General features: G+C 32.6%; 2 protein-coding genes across 9 annotated transcripts in view; both read right to left on the minus strand.

Annotated features, from left to right (window-relative positions):
* The window catches only part of LOC133542339 (ovarian cancer G-protein coupled receptor 1-like), a 621,591-nt gene that overhangs the window by 48,273 nt on the left and 547,460 nt on the right, over window positions 1-25,858 (minus strand). The window lies entirely within an intron of this gene.
* LOC133542213 (D-glutamate cyclase, mitochondrial-like) overlaps window positions 737-25,858 on the minus strand; it is an 89,990-nt gene continuing 64,868 nt past the window's right edge. The window contains exon 7 of the mRNA XM_061886110.1: window positions 737-745. Coding sequence (XP_061742094.1) covers window positions 737-745 — 9 coding nt within the window. The remainder of the gene's footprint in view (window positions 746-25,858) is intronic.

Consider the following 25,858-nt stretch of genomic DNA (forward strand, 5'->3'; position numbering starts at 1 on the left):
AACCCCTGAGGCCGACTCACCGAACCCCTATGGTTCCATCAAACTCTGGTTAAGAACCACTGACATACATACATATCAAATATACATACATATGTATACATATAAACATACATACTGTATATAAATACATATATACACATATATGTGTATATATACACATTTATATGTATATAGATATAAATATATATGTCTACAGTATATATACACATATATTTATATAAATATGCATTTATATGCAAATATATATGTATATACACACACACACATACATACATATATGAATATATATACACACACATATATATATATATACACACTGTGTATATATATATATATATATATATATATATATATATATATATATATATATATATATATATATATCCATATATATATATATATATATATTAATTTCAAATGGTCTGCAATTTCCTCGGTGTAATGTGACAAGGCTAAATGTATTGGCAGCGTGTGAAACTTGTGAATAAAAGGTGTGCATAAAAAGAAAAAAGACAAACCTGCAAGTGGTGACAGGCAAGAACACACCAAAGTTGATTCAACACAAGGAGAAGCGCAGCAGCAGCAGCTTAAAGACTGGAAATGAACTAACGACTAACATGTCTGGTGCAAGTCACATTTTCTAACCTGGGCTTAGTCGGGTCGCCATGGTGACACAAGAAATGAAGTGCAGAGTTTGGACCACTTTCTTCAAAGGTGACCACTGGTATTGTGCTTTTCAGAACGCCTGAGAATGAAAGCACACAATTATTACTGTTGTGTGAACACATTCACACTCTCTCTTCTCAGTCAATATATTACTTCCACCAAATAACATATTCCATAATAGTTCTATACACTCTCATGTTGTACAGTAGAAGCAAGAAGTGCTGCTAACTTAGCACTTTGGTTGCTATATTTAATAGAGCTAAACTATTCATCAAAAATACTCATTTAGACTTCCAAACAGACATAAAAGTGCAGTGCGGGTATTTGTGTAAGTTTTAGAGATGCACGGATAGGCAATTATATCATCTGCATCAGCAAAGTCGTCATCCACCCGCCGTCCACCCGAACCAACATTTTATCAGGACTGTACCCGCCCGCTGAAATACATCAGAGGTTTTCCGCCTTTACCACTCACAGAACTATTTAAACCTGTTTCACAGAGTAATGAAGACAAGTGGAGCCGCTAACGTTCCCGCAACAATCCAATAGCATTCATCCTGATGACAAGAATATGGGCGTGCTGTGTAGCCATTGCCTTTGACATCTTCAACAACATGTACGAACCAATTGTTGGTCCGGCAACATGTTGTGTGCAGCTTCCGCAATTACACATTCAAGATTGAAAGGCATACTGGGTGATACAGAGTACACTGATGGTTGTGATATAAACAACTTTAACACTCACTAATATGCGCCACGCTGTGAAGCCACACCCAACAAGATTGACAAAAACACATTTCGGGAGAACATCCTCACAGTTACACAACATAAACGCAACACAACAAATACCCATAATCTTTTGTATTCATGATAGTTCCTGAATATATTTTACACCCCCGCACCCCCAACTCCGCCCACCTTACCGAAGCACGGAGGGGGGGGTGTAAAATATATTCAGGAATTGTCATGAATACAAAGGATTATGGGTATTTGTTGTGTTGCGTTTATGTTGTGTAACTGTGAGGATGTTCTCCCGAAATGTGTTTTTGTCAATCTTGTTGGGTGTGGCTTCACAGCGTGGCGCATATTACTAAGAGTGTTAAAATTGTTTATATCACAACCATCAGTGTACTCTGTGTCACCCAGTATGCCTTGCAGTCGTGTGCATGTTGCCACGGAAGCCACACACACAACATGTTGCTGGACTGACAAGCAGATGGTACATGTTGTAGAAGGGGACAAATTCAATGGCTTCATAGCACGCCCTAATTCTTATTATCTGGGTGACTACCGGCAGTCATTCAGGATAGTAATAGCGTCTCTAATTGACTTCTTTGCTTTATGACACGGGTCTTAAATGGCACTTTGAATGGCAAAGGATACCGATCCCAGAACCATGCATATCAAATATTTCCGGATGGTTCAACCGCCACCCGCCCGAATCTAATCAAAATCAATTTTTTCGTCATGTCAACCGCCCGACCCGCTGTTTATCCGCGAATGAGACCGCAAAGCACGCATCTCTAGTAAGTTTCCTCCTCCACCGGGGCTCAGCAATCTGCAGCTCTTGAGCGGCGCACTGTTGCGTCTTCAAAAATGCATGGAAATGGAAAGAAATGGGGAGAAAAATATATTTGTTGTTGTAATATGGCTTGATGGTTTGAGTAGGAGGACAAACACAACACAAACCTTCCTAATTGTTAATATGTTTAATATGTTTGTGTTTAAGCTACAATGATGACACTATTTGGTGAGCGCCGTTTTGTCCTACTCATTTCAGCGGCCCTTGAACTTGTCGTGTGGACTGAATCAACAGTTTGTTTACATGTACACTTTTCTCCGACGCTGCCACAGAAAAATGTGTTTTATGCAACTACTTTTTCTCATTTTGTCCACCAAATGTTTTATACTGTAAGTGAATGCACAAAGGTGTTTGTAGCTATATTTGGGCTCATCTAATTTCCTTTACTTATGTCCTCTGTGTATTTCATTTATATATACATGTTTCATGACACATTATCTGTAAGTAATATTGGGTGCATTTCTGATAGTTGTTGGTGTGCCATGTTGTTCCAGACCACAGCAAAAGCTACCCAACTTGCAAAGATTGTAATAAATCCATTAGAAGAAGACAGCCTGTGATTTCCTTAAACTTGGACACAATGTGTAAAATAAATATTACATTTCAACATTTCGGTCAACGAAGATTTGCTTCAGCTTGCAACACAGTCCTTTTGATAGTAGGCTGATATAGACACTTACATCATGTGTTGTCTTCATTATAACACTCATATAAGACTTTTAAAGTCATTTTGATAGTAGGCTAATATAACTAATATGGACACTTACATCATGTGTTGTCTTCATTATAACACTTATATAAGACTTTTAAAGTCATTTTGATAGTAGGCTAATATAGACACTTACATCATGTGTTGCCTTCATTATAACACTTATATAAGACTTTTAAAGTCATTTTGATAGTAGGCTAATATAGACACTTACATCATGTCTTGTCTTCATTATAACACTTATATAAGACTTTTAAAGTCATTTTGATAGTAGGCTAATATAGACACTTACATCATGTGTTGTCTTCATTATAAAACTTATATAAGACTTTTAAAGTCATTTTGATAGTAGGCTAATATAGACACTTACATCATGTGTTGTCTTCATTATAACACTCATATAAGACTTTTAAAGTCATTTTGATAGTAGGCTAATATAACTAATATAGACACTTACATCATGTGTTGTCTTCATTATAACACTTATATAAGACTTTTAAAGTCATTTTGATAGTAGGCTAATATAACTAATATAGACACTTACATCATGTGTTGTCTTCATTATAACACTCATATAAGACTTTTAAAGTCATTTTGATAGTAGGCTAATATAACTAATATAGACACTTACATCATGTGTTGTCTTCATTATAACACTCATATAAGACTTTTAAAGTCATTTTGATAGTAGGCTAATATAACTAATATAGACACTTACATCATGTGTTGTCTTCATTATAACACTCATATAAGACTTTTAAAGTCATTTTGATAGTAGGCTAATATAACTAATATAGACACTTACATCATGTGTTGTCTTCATTATAACACTTATATAAGACTTTTAAAGTCATTTTGATAGTAGGCTAATATAACTAATATAGACACTTACATCATGTGTTGTCTTCATTATAACACTCATATAAGATAGGCTGACCATATTCTGAAATCCCCAAAAGAGGACACATATGCGTGCCAAGGCCGAAAGTAGGTGAAAATTTGTCAATGATACTCGAACTTGCTTTATAAATAATATATTTATTTAAATAAAGCATTTTTTTCTCCTCTGTTGACGGCTGTGTTGGCGCAAGGGATTTCTAAAATGGGGTCCCAGGGACCCAATCAAGTCATAAAAATGGGGTCCCACAGTAAAATCTTTGGGGTCCCACTTTTTTGTAAGCGTTTTGAAAACAAATGATAAAGGTATTCATTATCCTTTTGTCTCTCACATTCTATATCGTGTTTTGGAAAAAGGTTGTCATAGATGTTACTTAATTCATTTAAAAAATAATAAAAAAACAAACAAATGTGTATACATATGTAAATGTATTCAGTTATAAACATTCATTCACTTTCTTCTTTCCTTCATGGATCTAAAATTTACCTTCGCCACTATTTTTTCCAATTTTTTTATTTAATAAGTTGTAAGTGTATTAATTTCAGTATAAAAGTGTAAAAAGTGTTTTGCTTGGGTCATGAAATGATGATAATGGTGTGCCAGGGCATACATACATTTTATATTAAATGCTTAAATCTCTGGAGTCTTACACTCACCTTAGTGTTTACCAAGAAGTCTATTTCCTTTTCCTCGAACCAACACTTCACTAACTTCCCCGGAAGTCCCGCCCCCCAACCAAAGCCATTGGCTAACACCCCGTAGCCAGCCGCTACAATATTTACAGCTAGTGTGATGTAATGAGCCAGGGAATAAAAGGACTACACTACCCAGCATGCAACAGGAGTGACGAGCATGGGGGGGTGGTGTGTTGCCATGACGGCATCTTGTATGTTGTGATGTGCACGCTCTGAAAGTAGACGTTAAGAACTCAGCCAACAAATACACGCAACTCTAATTAAAAAATGATGGAAATTTGACGCATTTAAAAAAAGCTGCCCGGACACGCAGGACAACGCCACAAAAGAGGACATGTCCGGGGAAAAGAGGACGTATGGTCAGCCTAATATAAGACTTTTAAAGTCATTTTGATAGTAGGCTAATATAGACACTTACATCATGTGTTTCCTTCATCATAACACTTATGTAAGACTTAGTTTTTTGCGGCACCAGACGGATTACTTTTTTGTATTTCTGCTCCAATATGGCTCTTTCAACATTTGGGTTGCCTACCCCTGGCCTAACCCTTAATCCTAACGGCACGGTGGCCTGATGGTTAGCATGTAGACATTTAGACTGTGCATGTTCTCTCTGTGTGTCCGGACTCTCTGGCTTCCACCAACATATAAATGTTAGGTGACTTGAGTACTCTAAATTGTCCATAGGCAGTGATGTGCAGTAACAAGAGACATGTAGCGGAGCTATGTAGCTTAACTACATTTCCCAACTGCAACTTTTAGCTACTTTTACACACATGCAATGAGGGCGCTTACATCAAAGCCATAGGCTTTTTTAATGACAATTGAAGTTACAAGCCTCCACGTAGTAAATGTCAAAGGAACGCCAGAAGATCCGCCTCAAAACGTGGTCTCCTTGCTAGCATTAGCTTAAGTCACAGATGGACATATCTTTGTTCTTCAAGCATTGGAACTGACAAAGTGAGTGTGAAGGACAGAAGCAGATGATATTCACTGAATGAAAGAAAGAAATGTTGTTTTATGTCACTTCCTACAAGGAAGGATGGGAATGTAAAGAACCCTGTAGGGATTCAAAGTTTTGGACTATTTTTGTATTCTTTCTAACCACAACAAACAGACTTCAGAGAACAAAGTTAGTACATTCCCTAAAAAAAGATCATTGAAATGTACTCTGAATATCAACAGACACGTTTGAGAACATTGGTTGACTTTTCAAAGGCCTTCGATAGCAGAATAGTGAAAAACTATGGACTTCCGGACCAAATGACAAATGTAATAATGCAGGACTTCTCTGAAAACTGCAAATGCTGCGTGAAACTGAACAAGGAAACCTCAGAACCTTTCCAAATAAAACCTGGAGTGAAACAGGGAGTTGGGGATGAGCGAAGTCGAGAAGGAAAACATTGATGTACGATTTGGAAAGACTGATCTGTTCGAATACCAAGAACCTTTAGAGATGCACTGACAAAACTAAAGAAGTTGTGTGCAAAATGGGCCTAAGGTCTAAGACTAGATGTGACCAATCTAAGTCTAAGACTAGATGTGACCAATCTAAGTCTAAGACTAGATGTGACCAATCTAAGTCGAAGACTAAATGCTTTGGGAATCACTAATAAGCCGGAGTCCTTTGAACGCAGATTTCTTGCCGGGACATATGGTACAATACAATCGGCAAGATAGGATGGAGCTAGACCGTGTAGTATTTTATATGTAAGTAGTAAAACCTTAAAGTCACATCTTAAGTGCACAGGAAGCCAGTGCAGGTGAGCCAGTATAGGGTTCTATTAACACTGATATGATTGTATATACGGCGGATACTGCCCTCCAAAATAGATTCTCTCGTTTTGAGGAAATAACATTAGAGGAATTGTTACAACGTGTAAATGGAATAAAACAAACAACATGTTTACTTGACCCTCTTCCTGGGAAACTGATCAAGGAGCTCTTTGTATTATTAGGTCCATCAGTGCTAAATATTATAAACTTATCACTCTCCTCGGGCACTGTTCCCCTAGCATTCAAAAAAGCAGTTATTCATCCTCTTCTTAAAAGACCTAACCTCGATCCTGACCTCATGGTAAACTACCGACCGGTGTCTCACCTTCCCTTTATTTCAAAAATCCTCGAAAAAATTGTTGCGGAGCAGTTAAATGAACACTTAGCGTCTAACAATCTATGTGAAACCTTTCAATCCGGTTTCAGGGCAAATCACTCCACGGAGACAGCCCTCGCAAAAATGACTAATGATCTATTGCTAACGATGGATTCTGATGCGTCATCTATGTTGCTGCTCCTCGATCTTAGCGCTGCTTTCGATACCGTCGATCATAATATTTTATTAGAACGTATCAAAACACAAATTGGTATGTCAGACTTAGCCCTGTCTTGGTTTAACTCTTATCTTACTGATAGGATGCAGTGTGTCTCCCATAACAATGTGACCTCGGACTACGTTAAGGTAACGTGTGGAGTTCCCCAGGGTTCGGTCCTTGGCCCTGCACTCTTCAGCATCTACATGCTGCCGCTAGGTGACATCATACGCAAATACGGTGCTAGCTTTCACTGTTATGCTGATGACACCCAACTCTACATACCCCTAAAGCTGACCAACACGCCGGATTGTAGTCAGCTGGAGGCGTGTCTTAATGAAATTAAACAATGGATGTCCGCTAACTTTTTGCAACTCAACGCCAAAAAAACGGAAATGCTGATTATCGGTCCTGCTAGACACCGAACTCTATTTAATAATACAACTCTAACATTTGACAACCAGACAATTAAACAAGGCGACACGGTAAAGAATCTGGGTATTATCTTCCACCCAACTCTCTCCTTTGAGGCACACATTAAAAGTGTTACTAAAACGGCCTTCTTTCATCTCCGTAATATCGCTAAAATTCGCTCCATTCTGTCCACTAAAGACGCTGAGATCATTATCCATGCGTTTGTTACGTCTCGTCTCGATTACTGTAACGTATTATTTTGGGGTCTCCCCATGTCTAGCATTAAAAGATTACAGTTGGTGCAAAATGCGGCTGCTAGACTTTTGACAAGAACAAGAAAGTTTGATCATATTACGCCTATACTGTATATACCTTTATATACATATATACATACATATATACCTATACTGTATATACCTTTATATACATATATACATACATGTATACCTATACTGTATATACCTTTATATACATATATACATACATGTATACCTATACTGTATATACCTTTATATACATATATACATACATATATACCTATACTGTATATACCTTTATATACATATATACATACATATATACCTGTACTGGCTCACCTGCACTGGCTTCCTGTGCACTTAAGATGTGACTTTAAGGTTTTACTACTTAGGTATAAAATACTACACGGTCTAGCTCCAGCCTATCTTGCCGATTGTATTGTACCATATGTCCCGGCAAGAAATTTGCGTTCAAAGGACTCCGGTTTATTAGTGATTCCCAAAGCCCAAAAAAAGTCTGCGGGCTATAGAGCGTTTTCCGTTCGGGCTCCAGTACTCTGGAATGCCCTCCCGGTAACAGTTGGAGATGCCACCTCAGTAGAAGCATTTAAGTCTCACCTTAAAACTCATTTGTATACTCTTTTTTTTTTTTTTTTTTTTCCCCCCAAGATGGCGCTGCTGTAGTGGCTGCTGTAGGCAGGAGCTCTGTGCTCTTGTGTCATCCTTTTGTGTTTCCCTCTTGTTTTCATGTCTTATTATATTTTTTTGCATTTTGGTCCGGGACCCTTTGGGACTGTGTGACAAGGGGTGGCACTTTCGTGACCTCTGTGGTGCTTTTTTTGTGGACTTCTGGATCTGCCTCCCGGGAGCCTTTTGGCCATGGAGACCAGCTGCTGGGTCTCTGCTACACCGGAGTCTGTTTGGAGGGACTGGAGGAGATGCGGATGAGGGGACAGGACTGCGGAGCTAGCACTGAGCGCTGGGACGGAGAGTCTTTGCGGTGTCTTGACTGGGTGAGCAGGTGTCGGACACCTCAGTCTTCTTGAACGTATCCTCACTAATCCATGTGGACTGGACACTGGCCGAGAGTGGAGTCGGCTGTCTTGGTTGCTTTGTTGGGTCTGCTCCTGTCTCTGGCCATGCTCCCTCCTCCCCAGCGGACAATGGCGTGGAACACCGCAGAGGCCACCACAGTGGATATGTTTCTTTTACTTTTTATTCATAGCTGTATGTAGAAGTGTCTGCTTGTGTCTGCTCTGCTCTTTAATGTCTTTCATGTCCTTTGTCTTCTTTGATGTTTCCCTCTTACACACATGTAAGAGGGATGTGTACTATGGCTATGAGTTGTTTATTTATTTATTTATTTTTTTTCCCCTTGGCTTCAGTCTGCACCCCCACTCCAGGGCCCAGGCTAAGACCGATTTTTTTTATTTTATTTTAATCTTCTATTCTTTTCTCCCCCCCACCCCCCATGTTTACCTGTATGTCATCTTTTTTGTAAGGGGCGCTGGAAGCCGGCAGACCCGTCAGCGATCCTGTTCTGTCTCCCTGTAATGTTTGTCTGATCTTGAATGGGATTGTGCTGAAAATTGTAATTTTCCTGAAGGAACACTCCTGACGGAATAAATAAAGTACTATCTAATCTAATCTAATCTAGCCTATAAATAGACTCCCTTTTTAGACCAGTTGATCTGCCGTTTCTTTTCTTTTTCTTCTATGTCCCACTCTCCCTTGTGGAGGGGGTCCGGTCCGATCCGGTGGCCATGTACTGCTTGCCTGTGTATTGGCTGGGGACATCTCTGCGTTGCTGATCCGCCTCCACTTGGGATGGTTTCCTGCTGGCGCCGCTGTGAACGGGACTCTCGCTGCTGTGTTGGATCCGCTTTGGACTGGACTCTCGCGACTGTGTTGGATCCATTATGGATTGAACTTTCACAGTATCATGTTGGACCCGCTCGACATCCATTGCTTTCCTCCTCTCCAAGGTTCTCATAGTCATTATTGTCACCGACGTCCCACTGGGTGTGAGTTTTCCTTGCCCTTATGTGGGCCTACCGAGGATGTCGTAGTGGTTTGTGCAGCCCTTTGAGACACTAGTGATTTAGGGCTATATAAGTAAACATTGATTGATTGATTGATATATGTATGTATATATGTATATAAAGGTATATACAGTATAGGTATATATATATGTATATATGTATATAAAGGTATATACAGTATAGGCGTAATGTGATCAAACTTTCTTGTTCTTGTCAAAAGTTTAGCAGCCGCATTTTGTACCAACTGTAATCTTTTAATGCTAGACATGGGGAGACACTACTCATATACACACTACTATTATACACACTACTATTATACCCACTACTATTATACACACTACTATTATACACACTACTATTATACACACTACTATTATACATACTACTATTATACACACTACTATTATACACACTAATATTATACAGACTACTATTATACACATTACTAATATACACTCTACTATTATACACACTGCTATTATACACACTACTATTATAAACACTACTATTATACACACTACTATTATACACACTACTATTATACACACTACTATTATACACACTACTCCTATACACACTACTATTATACACACTACTATTATACACACTGCTCCTATACACACTACTATTATACACACTACTATTATACACTCTACTATTATACACACTGCTATTATACACACTACTATTATAAACACTACTCCTATACACACTACTATTATACACACTACTATTATACACGCTACTATTATACACACTACTCCTATACAGACTACTATTATACACACTACTGTTATACACACTACTATTATACACACTACTCCTATACACACTACTATTATACACACTACTGTTATACACACTACTATTATACACACTACCTATTATACACACTACTCCTATACACACTACTATTATACACGCTACTATTATACACACTACTCCTATACACACTACTATTATACACACTACTCCTATACACACTACTATTATACACACTACTATTATACACTATTATACACACTACTATTAAACACACTACTATTATACACACTACTATTATACACACTACTCCTATACACACTACTATTATACACTACTATTATACACACTACTCCTATACACACTACTATTATACACACTACTCCTATACACACTACTATTATACACACTACTATTATACACACTACTCCTATACACACTACTATTATACACACTACTATTATACACACTACTATTATACACACTACTCCTATACACACTACTATTATACACACTACTATTATACACACTACTCCTATACACACTACTATTATACACACTGCTCCTATACACACTACTATTATACACACTACTATTATACACACTACTATTATACACACTATTATTATACACACTACTCCTATACACAGTACTATTATACACACTACTATTATACACACTGCTCCTATACACACTACTATTATACACACTACTATTATACACACTATTATTATACACACTACTCCTATACACACTACTATTATACACACTACTATTATACACACTATTATTATACACACTACTCCTATACACACTACTATTATACACACTACTATTATACACACTACTCCTATACACACTACTATTATACACTACTATTATACACACTACTCCTATACACACTACTATTATACACACTACTATTATACACACTACTCCTATACACACTACTATTATACACACTGCTCCTATACACACTACTATTATACACACTACTATTATACACACTATTATTATACACACTACTCCTATACACAGTACTATTATACACACTACTATTATACACACTGCTCCTATACACACTACTATTATACACACTACTATTATACACACTATTATTATACACACTACTCCTATACACACTACTATTATACACACTACTATTATACACACTATTATTATACACACTACTCCTATACACACTACTATTATACACACTACTATTATACACACTATTATTATACACACTACTATTATACACACTACTATTATACACGCTACTATTATACACACTACTCCTATACACATTACTATTATACACACTACTATTATACACACTACTATTATACACAGTACTTCTATACACACTACTATTATACACACTACTATTATACACACTACTCCTATTAACACTACTATTATACACACTACTATTATACACACTATTATTATACACACTACTATTATACACACTACTATTATACACACTATTATACACACTATTATACACATTACTATTATACACACTACTATTATACACACTACTATCATACACACTACTATTATACAAACTACTATCATACACGCTACTATTATACACACTACTATTATACACACTACTTCTATACACACTACTATTATACACACTACTATTATACACACTATTATTATACACACTACTATTATACACACTACTATTATACCCACTATTATACACACTACTATTATACACACTACTCCTATACACACTACTATTATACACACTACTATTATACACACTACTATTATACACGCTACTATTATACACACTACTCCTATACACATTACTATTATACACACTACTATTATACACACTACTTCTATACACACTACTATTATACACACTACTATTATACACACTACTCCTATACACACTACTATTATACACACTACTATTATACACACTACTATTATACACACTATTATACACACTATTATACACATTACTATTATACACATTACTATTATACACACTACTCCTATACACACTACTATTATACCCACTACTATCATACACGCTACTATTATACACACTACTATTATACACACTACTTCTATACACACTACTATTATACACACTACTATTATACACACTATTATTATACACACTACTATTATATCCACTATTATACACACTACTATTATACACACTACTCCTATACACACTACTATTATACACACTACTATTATACACACTACTATTATACACACTACTATTATACACACTACTATTATACACACTACTATTATACACACTACTCCTATACACACTACTATTATACACACTACTATTATACACACTACTCCTATACACACTACTATTATACACACTGCTCCTATACACACTACTATTATACACACTACTATTATACACACTATTATTATACACACTACTCCTATACACAGTACTATTATACACACTACTATTATACACACTGCTCCTATACACACTACTATTATACACACTACTATTATACACACTATTATTATACACACTACTCCTATACACACTACTATTATACACACTACTATTATACACACTATTATTATACACACTACTATTATACACACTACTATTATACACGCTACTATTATACACACTACTCCTATACACATTACTATTATACACACTACTATTATACACACTACTATTATACACAGTACTTCTATACACACTACTATTATACACACTACTATTATACACACTACTCCTATTAACACTACTATTATACACACTACTATTATACACACTATTATTATACACACTACTATTATACACACTACTATTATACACACTATTATACACACTATTATACACATTACTATTATACACACTACTATTATACACACTACTATCATACACACTACTATTATACAAACTACTATCATACACGCTACTATTATACACACTACTATTATACACACTACTTCTATACACACTACTATTATACACACTACTATTATACACACTATTATTATACACACTACTATTATACACACTACTATTATACCCACTATTATACACACTACTATTATACACACTACTCCTATACACACTACTATTATACACACTACTATTATACACACTACTATTATACACGCTACTATTATACACACTACTCCTATACACATTACTATTATACACACTACTATTATACACACTACTTCTATACACACTACTATTATACACACTACTATTATACACACTACTCCTATACACACTACTATTATACACACTACTATCATACACGCTACTATTATACACACTACTATTATACACACTACTTCTATACACACTACTATTATACACACTACTATTATACACACTATTATTATACACACTACTATTATATCCACTATTATACACACTACTATTATACACACTACTCCTATACACACTACTATTATACACACTACTATTATACACACTACTATTATACACACTACTATTATACACACTACTATTATACACACAACTATTATACACGCTACTATTATACACACTACTCCTATACACACTACTATTATACACACTACTATTATACACACTACTATTATACACACTATTATTATACACACTACTATTATACACACTACTATTATACCCACTATTATACACATTACTATTATACCCACTATTATACACATTACTATTATACACACTACTCCTATACACACTACTATTATACACACTACTATTATACACACTACTCCTATACACACTACTATTATACACGCTACTATTATACACACTACTCCTATACACACTACTATTATACACACTACTATTATACACACTACTATTATACACACTACTATTATACACACTACTATTATACACACTATTATTATACACACTACTATTATACACACTACTATTATACCCACTATTATACACATTACTATTATACACACTACTCCTATACACACTACTATTATACACACTACTATTATACACACTACTCCTATACACACTACTATTATACACGCTACTATTATACACACTACTCCTATACACACTACTATTATACACACTACTATTATACACACTACTCCTATACACACTACTATTATACACACTACTATTATACACACTACTATTATACACACTACTATTATACACACTACTATTATACCCACTATTATACACACTACTATTATACACACTACTCCTATACACACTACTATTATAAACACTACTATTATACACACTATTATTATACACACTACTATTATACACACTACTATTATACACACTACTCCTATACACACTACTATTATACACACTACTATTATACACACTTATTATACACACTACTATTATACACACTATTATTATACACACTACTATTATACACGCTACTATTGTACACACTACTTCTGTACACACTACTATTATACACACTACTATTATACACACTACTCCTATACACACTACTCCTATACACACTACTCCTATACACACTACTATTATACACACTATTATTATACACACTACTATTATACACACTATTTTTATACACACTACTATTATACACACTATTTTTATACACACTACTATTATACACACTACTATTATACACACTACTCCTATACACACTATTATTATACACACTACTATTATACACACTACTATTATACACACTACTATTATACACACTACTATTATACACACTACTATTATACACACTATTATTATACACACTACTATTATACACACTATTATACACACTACTCCTATACACATTACTATTATACACACTACTATTATACACACTACTATTATACACACTATTATTATACACACTACTATTATACACACTACTATTATACACACTACTATTATACACACTACTATTATACACACTACTCCTATACACACTACTATTATACACACTATTATTATACACACTACTATTATACACACTACTCCTATACACACTACTCCTATACACACTACTATTATACACACTACTATTATACACACTACTATTAGACACACTACTATTATACACACTATTATTATACACACTACTATTATACACACTACTATTATACACACTATTATACACACTACTCCTATACACATTACTATTATACACACTATTATTATACACACTACTATTATACACACTACTATTATACCCACTATTATACACACTACTATTATACACACTACTATTATACACACTACTATTATACACACTATTATTATACACACTACTATTATACACACTACTATTATACCCACTATTATACACACTACTATTATACACACTACTCCTATACACACTACTCCTATACACACTACTCCTATACACACTACTATTATACACACTACTATTAAACACACTACTATTATACACACTACTATTATACACACTACTCCTATACACACTACTATTATACACACTACTTCTATACACACTACTATTATACACACTATTATTATACACACTACTATTATACACACTACTATTATACCCACTATTATACACACTACTATTATACACACTACTCCTATACACACTACTCCTATACACACTACTCCTATACACACTACTATTATACACACTACTATTAAACACACTACTATTATACACACTACTATTATACACACTACTCCTATACACACTACTATTATACACACTACTCCTATACACACTACTATTATACACACTACTATTATACACACTACTCCTATACACACTACTATTATACACACTACTATTATACACACTACTATTATACACACTACTCCTATACACACTACTATTATACACACTACTATTAAACACACTACTCCTATACACACTACTATTATACACACTACTATTATACACACTGCTCCTATACACACTACTATTATACACACTACTATTATACACACTATTATTATACACACTACTCCTATACACAGTACTATTATACACACTACTATTATACACACTGCTCCTATACACACTACTATTATACACACTACTATTATACACACTACTCCTATACACACTACTATTATACACACTACTATTATACACACTATTATTATACACACTACTCCTATACACACTACTATTATACACACTATTATTATACACACTACTATTATACACACTACTATTATACACACTACTATTATACACGCTACTATTATACACACTACTCCTATACACATTACTATTATACACACTACTATTATACACACTACTATTATACACAGTACTTCTATACACACTACTATTATACACACTACTATTATACACACTACTCCTATACACACTACTATTATACACACTACTATTATACACACTATTATTATACACACTACTATTATACACACTACTATTATACACACTATTATACACATTACTATTATACACACTACTATTATACACACTACTATCATACACACTACTATTATACAAACTACTATCATACACGCTACTATTATACACGCTACTATTATACACACTACTTCTATACACACTACTATTATACACACTACTATTATACACACTATTATTATACACACTACTATTATACACACTACTATTATACACACTACTATTATACACACTATTATTATACACACTACTCCTATACACACTACTCCTATACACACTACTATTATACACACTACTATTATACACACTACTCCTATACACACTACTATTATACACACTACTATTATACCCACTATTATACACACTACTATTATACACACTACTCCTATACACACTACTATTATACCCACTATTATACACACTACTATTATACACACTACTATTATACACGCTACTATTATACACGCTACTCCTATACACATTACTATTATACACACTACTATTATACACACTACTTCTATACACACTACTATTATACACACTACTATTATACACATTACTATTATACACACTACTATTATACACACTACTTCTATACACACTACTATTATACACACTACTATTATACACACTACTCCTATACACACTACTATTATACACACTACTATTATACACACTATTATACACACTATTATACACATTACTATTATACACATTACTATTATACACACTACTCCTATACACACTACTATTATACACATTACTATTATACACACTACTATCATACACGCTACTATTATACACACTACTATTATACACACTACTTCTATACACACTACTATTATACACACTACTATTATACACACTATTATTATACACACTACTATTATATCCACTATTATACACACTACTATTATACACACTACTCCTATACACACTACTATTATACACACTACTATTATACACACTACTATTATACACACTACTATTATACACACTACTATTATACACACAACTATTATACACGCTACTAGTTTTTCACACTACTCCTATACACACTACTATTATACACACTACTATTATACACACTACTATTATACACACTATTATTATACACACTACTATTATACACACTACTATTATACCCACTATTATACACATTACTATTATACACATTACTATTATACACACTACTCCTATACACACTACTATTATACACACTACTATTATACACACTACTCCTATACACACTACTATTATACACGCTACTATTATACACACTACTCCTATACACACTACTATTATACACACTATTATTATACACACTACTATTATACACACTACTATTATACCCACTATTATACACACTACTATTATACACACTACTCCTATACACACTACTATTATAAACACTACTATTATACACACTATTATTATACACACTACTATTATACACACTACTATTATACACACTACTCCTATACACACTACTATTATACACACTACTATTATACACACTTATTATACACACTACTATTATACACACTATTATTATACACACTACTATTATACACGCTACTATTATACACACTACTTCTATACACACTACTTTTATACACACTACTATTATACACACTACTCCTATACACACTACTATTATACACACAACTCCTATACACACTACTATTATACACACTATTATTATACACACTACTATTATACACACTATTTTTATACACACTACTATTATACACACTATTTTTATACACACTACTATTATACACACTACTCCTATACACACTATTATTATACACACTACTATTATACACACTACTATTATACACACTACTATTATACACACTATTATTATACACACTACTATTATACACACTACTATTATACACACTATTATACACACTACTCCTATACACATTACTATTATACACACTACTATTATACACACTACTATTATACAAACTATTATTATACACACTACTATTATACACACTACTATTATACACACTACTATTATACACACTACTATTATACACACTACTATTATACACACTACTCCTATACACACTACTCCTATACACACTACTATTATACACACTACTATTATACACACTATTATTATACACACTACTATTATACACACTACTCCTATACACACTACTATTATACACACTACTATTAGACACACTACTATTATACACACTATTATTATACACACTACTATTATACACACTACTATTATACACACTATTATACACACTACTCCTATACACATTACTATTATACACACTACTATTATACACACTACTATTATACACACTACTATTATACACACTACTATTATACCCACTATTATACACACTACTATTATACACACTACTCCTATACACACTACTCCTATACACACTACTCCTATACACACTACTCCTATACACACTACTATTATACACACTACTATTAAACACACTACTATTATACACACTACTATTATACACACTACTCCTATACACACTACTATTATACACTACTATTATACACACTACTCCTATACACACTACTATTATACACAATACTCCTATACACACTACTATTATACACACTACTCCTATACACACTACTATTATACACACTACTATTATACACACTACTATTATACACACTACTCCTAAACACACTACTATTATACACACTACTATTATACACACTACTATTATACACACTACTCCTATACACACTACTATTATACACACTACTATTATACACACTGCTCCTATACACACTACTATTATACACACTACTATTATACACACTACTATTATACACACTATTATTATACACACTACTCCTATACACAGTACTATTATACACACTACTATTATACACACTGCTCCTATACACACTACTATTATACACACTACTATTATACACACTATTATTATACACACTACTCCTATACACACTACTATTATAGACACTACTATTATACACACTATTATTATAAACACTACTCCTATACACACTACTATTATACACACTACTATTATACACACTATTATTATACACACTACTATTATACACACTACTATTATACACACTACTATTATACACGCTACTATTATACACACTACTCCTATACACATTACTATTATACACACTACTATTATACACACTACTATTATACACAGTACTTCTATACACACTACTATTATACACACTACTATTATACACACTACTCCTATACACACTACTATTATACACACTACTATTATACACACTATTATTATACACACTACTATTATACACACTACTATTATACACACTATTATACACATTACTATTATACACACTACTATTATACACACTACTATCATACACACTACTATTATACAAACTACTATCATACACGCTACTATTATACACACTACTATTATACACACTACTTCTATACACACTACTATTATACACACTACTATTATACACACTATTATTATACACACTACTATTATACACACTACTATTATACCCACTATTATACACACTACTATTATACACACTACTCCTATACACACTACTATTATACACACTACTATTATACACACTACTATTATACACGCTACTATTATACACACTACTCCTATACACATTACTATTATACACACTACTATTATACACACTACTTCTATACACACTACTATTATACACACTACTATTATACACACTACTCCTATACACACTACTATTATACACACTACTATTATACACACTATTATTATACACACTACTATTATACACACTATTATACACACTATTATACACATTACTATTATACACATTACTATTATACACACTACTCCTATACACACTACTATTATACCCACTACTATCATACACGCTACTATTATACACACTACTATTATACACACTACTTCTATACACACTACTATTATACACACTACTATTATACACACTATTATTATACACACTACTATTATACACACTACTATTATATCCACTATTATACACACTACTATTATACACACTACTCCTATACACACTACTATTATACACACTACTATTATACACACTACTATTATACACACAACTATTATACACGCTACTATTATACACACTACTCCTATACACACTACTATTATACACACTACTATTCTACACACTACTATTATACACACTATTATTATACACACTACTATTATACACACTACTATTATACCCACTATTATACACATTACTATTATACACATTACTATTATACACACTACTCCTATACACACTACTATTATACACACTACTCCTATACACACTACTATTATACACGCTACTATTATACACGGTACTATTATACACACTACTCCTATACACACTACTATTATACACACTATTATTATACACACTACTATTATACACACTACTATTATACACACTACTCCTATACACACTACTATTATAAACACTACTATTATACACACTATTATTATACACACTACTATTATACACACTACTATTATACACACTACTCCTATACACACTACTATTATACACACTACTATTATACACACTTATTATACACACTACTATTATACACACTATTATTATACACACTACTATTATACACGCTACTATTATACACACTACTTCTATACTCACTACTATTATACACACTACTATTATACACACTACTCCTATACACACTACTATTATACACACTACTATTATACACACTACTATTATACACACTACTATTATACACACTACTCTATACACACTATTATTATACACACTACTATTATACACACTACTATTATACACACTACTATTATACACACTATTATTATACACACTACTATTATACACACTACTATTATACACACTATTATACACACTACTCCTATACACATTACTATTATACACACTACTATTATACACACTATTATTATACACACTACTATTATACACACTACTATTATACCCACTATTATACACACTACTATTATACACACTACTATTATACACACTACTATTATACACACTACTATTATACACACTACTATTATACACGCTACTATTATACACACTACTCCTATACACATTACTATTATACACACTACTATTATACACACTACTTCTATACACACTACTATTATACACACTACTATTATACACACTACTCCTATACACACTACTATTATACACACTACTATTATACACACTATTATTATACACACTACTATTATACACACTACTATTATACACACTATTATACACATTACTATTATACACATTACTATTATACACACTACTCCTATACACACTACTATTATACCCACTACTATCATACACGCTACTATTATACACACTACTATTATACACACTACTTCTATACACACTACTATTATACACACTACTATTATACACACTATTATTATACACACTACTATTATACACACTACTATTATATCCACTATTATACACACTACTATTATACACACTACTCCTATACACACTACTATTATACACACTACTATTATACACACTACTATTATACACACAACTATTATACACGCTACTATTATACACACTACTCCTATACACACTACTATTATACACACTACTATTCTACACACTACTATTATACACACTATTATTATACACACTACTATTATACACACTACTATTATACCCACTATTATACACATTACTATTATACACACTACTCCTATACACACTACTATTATACACACTACTATTATACACACTACTCCTATACACACTACTATTATACACGCTACTATTATACACGCTACTATTATACACACTACTCCTATACACACTACTATTATACACACTATTATTATACACACTACTATTATACACACTACTATTATACCCACTATTATACACACTACTATTATACACACTACTCCTATACACACTACTATTATAAACACTACTATTATACACACTATTATTATACACACTACTATTATACACACTACTATTATACACACTACTCCTATACACACTACTATTATACACACTACTATTATACACACTACTATTATACACACTATTATTATACACACTACTATTATACACGCTACTATTATACACACTACTTCTATACACACTACTATTATACACACTACTATTATACACACTACTCCTATACACACTACTATTATACACACTACTATTATACACACTATTTTTATACACACTACTATTATACACACTACTCCTATACACACTATTATTATACACACTACTATTATACACACTACTATTATACACACTACTATTATACACACTATTATTATACACACTACTATTATACACACTACTATTATACACACTATTATACACACTACTCCTATACACATTACTATTATACACACTACTATTATACACACTATTATTATACACACTACTATTATACACACTACTATTATACACACTACTATTATACACACTACTATTATACACACTACTCCTATACACACTACTATTATACACACTACTATTATACACACTATTATTATACACACTACTATTATACACACTACTATTATACACACTACTCCTATACACACTACTATTATACACACTACTATTAGACACACTACTATTATACACACTATTATTATACACACTACTATTATACACACTACTATTATACACACTACTCCTATACACACTACTATTATACACACTACTATTATACACACTACTATTATACACACTACTCCTATACACACTACTATTATACACACTACTATTAGACACACTACTATTATACACACTATTATTATACACACTACTATTATACACACTACTATTATACACACTATTATACACACTACTCCTCTACACATTACTATTATACACACTACTATTATACACACTACTATTATACACAGTACTTCTATACACACTACTATTATACACACTACTATTATACACACTACTCCTATACACACTACTATTATACACACTACTATTATACACACTATTATTATACACACTACTATTATACACACTACTATTATACACACTATTATACACATTACTATTATACACACTACTATTATACACACTACTATCATACACACTACTATTATACAAACTACTATTATACACACTATTATTATACACACTACTATTATACACACTACTATTATACACACTACTATTATACACGCTACTATTATACACACTACTCCTATACACATTACTATTATACACACTACTATTATACACACTACTATTATACACACTACTATTATACACACTACTCCTATACACACTACTATTATACACACTACTATTATACACACTATTATTATACACACTACTATTATACACACTACTATTATACACACTATTATACACACTATTATACACATTACTATTATACACATTACTATTATACACACTACTCCTATACACACTACTATTATACCCACTACTATCATACACGCTACTATTATACACACTACTTCTATACACACTACTATTATACACACTACTATTATACACACTATTATTATACACACTACTATTATACACACTACTATTATACACACTACTATTATACACACTACTATTATACACGCTACTATTATACACACTACTCCTATACACATTACTATTATACACACTACTATTACACACACTACTTCTATACACACTACTATTATACACACTACTATTATACACACTACTCCTATACACACTACTATTATACACACTACTATTATACACACTATTATTATACACACTACTATTATACACACTACTATTATACACACTATTATACACATTACTATTATACACATTACTATTATACACACTATTCCTATACACACTACTATTATACCCACTACTATCATACACGCTACTATTATACACACTACTATTATACACACTACTTCTATACACACTACTATTATACACACTACTATTATACACACTATTATTATACACACTACTATTATACACACTACTATTATATCCACTATTATACACACTACTATTATACACACTACTCCTATACACACTACTATTATACACACTACTATTATACACACTACTATTATACACACTACTATTATACACACTACTATTATACACACAACTATTATACACGCTACTATTATACACACTACTATTATACACACTACTATTATACACACTTACTATTATACACACTACTATTATACACACTACTCCTATACACACTACTATTATACACACTACTATTCTACACACTACTATTATACACACTATTATTATACACACTACTATTATACACACTACTATTATACCCACTATTATACACATTACTATTATACACATTACTATTATACACACTACTCCTATACACACTACTATTATACACACTACTCCTATACACACTACTATTATACACGCTACTATTATACACGCTACTATTATACACACTACTCCTATACACACTACTATTATACACACTATTATTATACACACTACTATTATACACACTACTATTATACCCACTATTATACACACTACTATTATACACACTACTCCTATACACACTACTATTATAAACACTACTATTATACACACTATTATTATACACACTACTATTATACACACTACTATTATACACACTACTCCTATACACACTACTATTATACACACTACTATTATACACACTTATTATACACACTACTATTATACACACTATTATTATACACACTACTATTATACACGCTACTATTATACACACTACTTCTATACACACTACTATTATACACACTACTATTATACACACTACTCCTATACACACTACTATTATACACACTATTTTTATACACACTACTATTATACACACTACTATTATACACACTACTCCTATTAACACTATTATTATACACACTACTATTATACACACTACTATTATACACACTACTATTATACACACTATTATACACACTATTATACACACTACTCCTATACACATTACTATTATACACACTACTATTATACACACTACTATTATACACACTACTATTATACACACTACTATTATACACACTACTATACACACTACTCCTATACACATTA

The sequence above is a fragment of the Nerophis ophidion genome, linkage group LG24, assembly GCF_033978795.1.
Source record: "Nerophis ophidion isolate RoL-2023_Sa linkage group LG24, RoL_Noph_v1.0, whole genome shotgun sequence".
Taxonomy (NCBI): domain Eukaryota; kingdom Metazoa; phylum Chordata; class Actinopteri; order Syngnathiformes; family Syngnathidae; genus Nerophis; species Nerophis ophidion.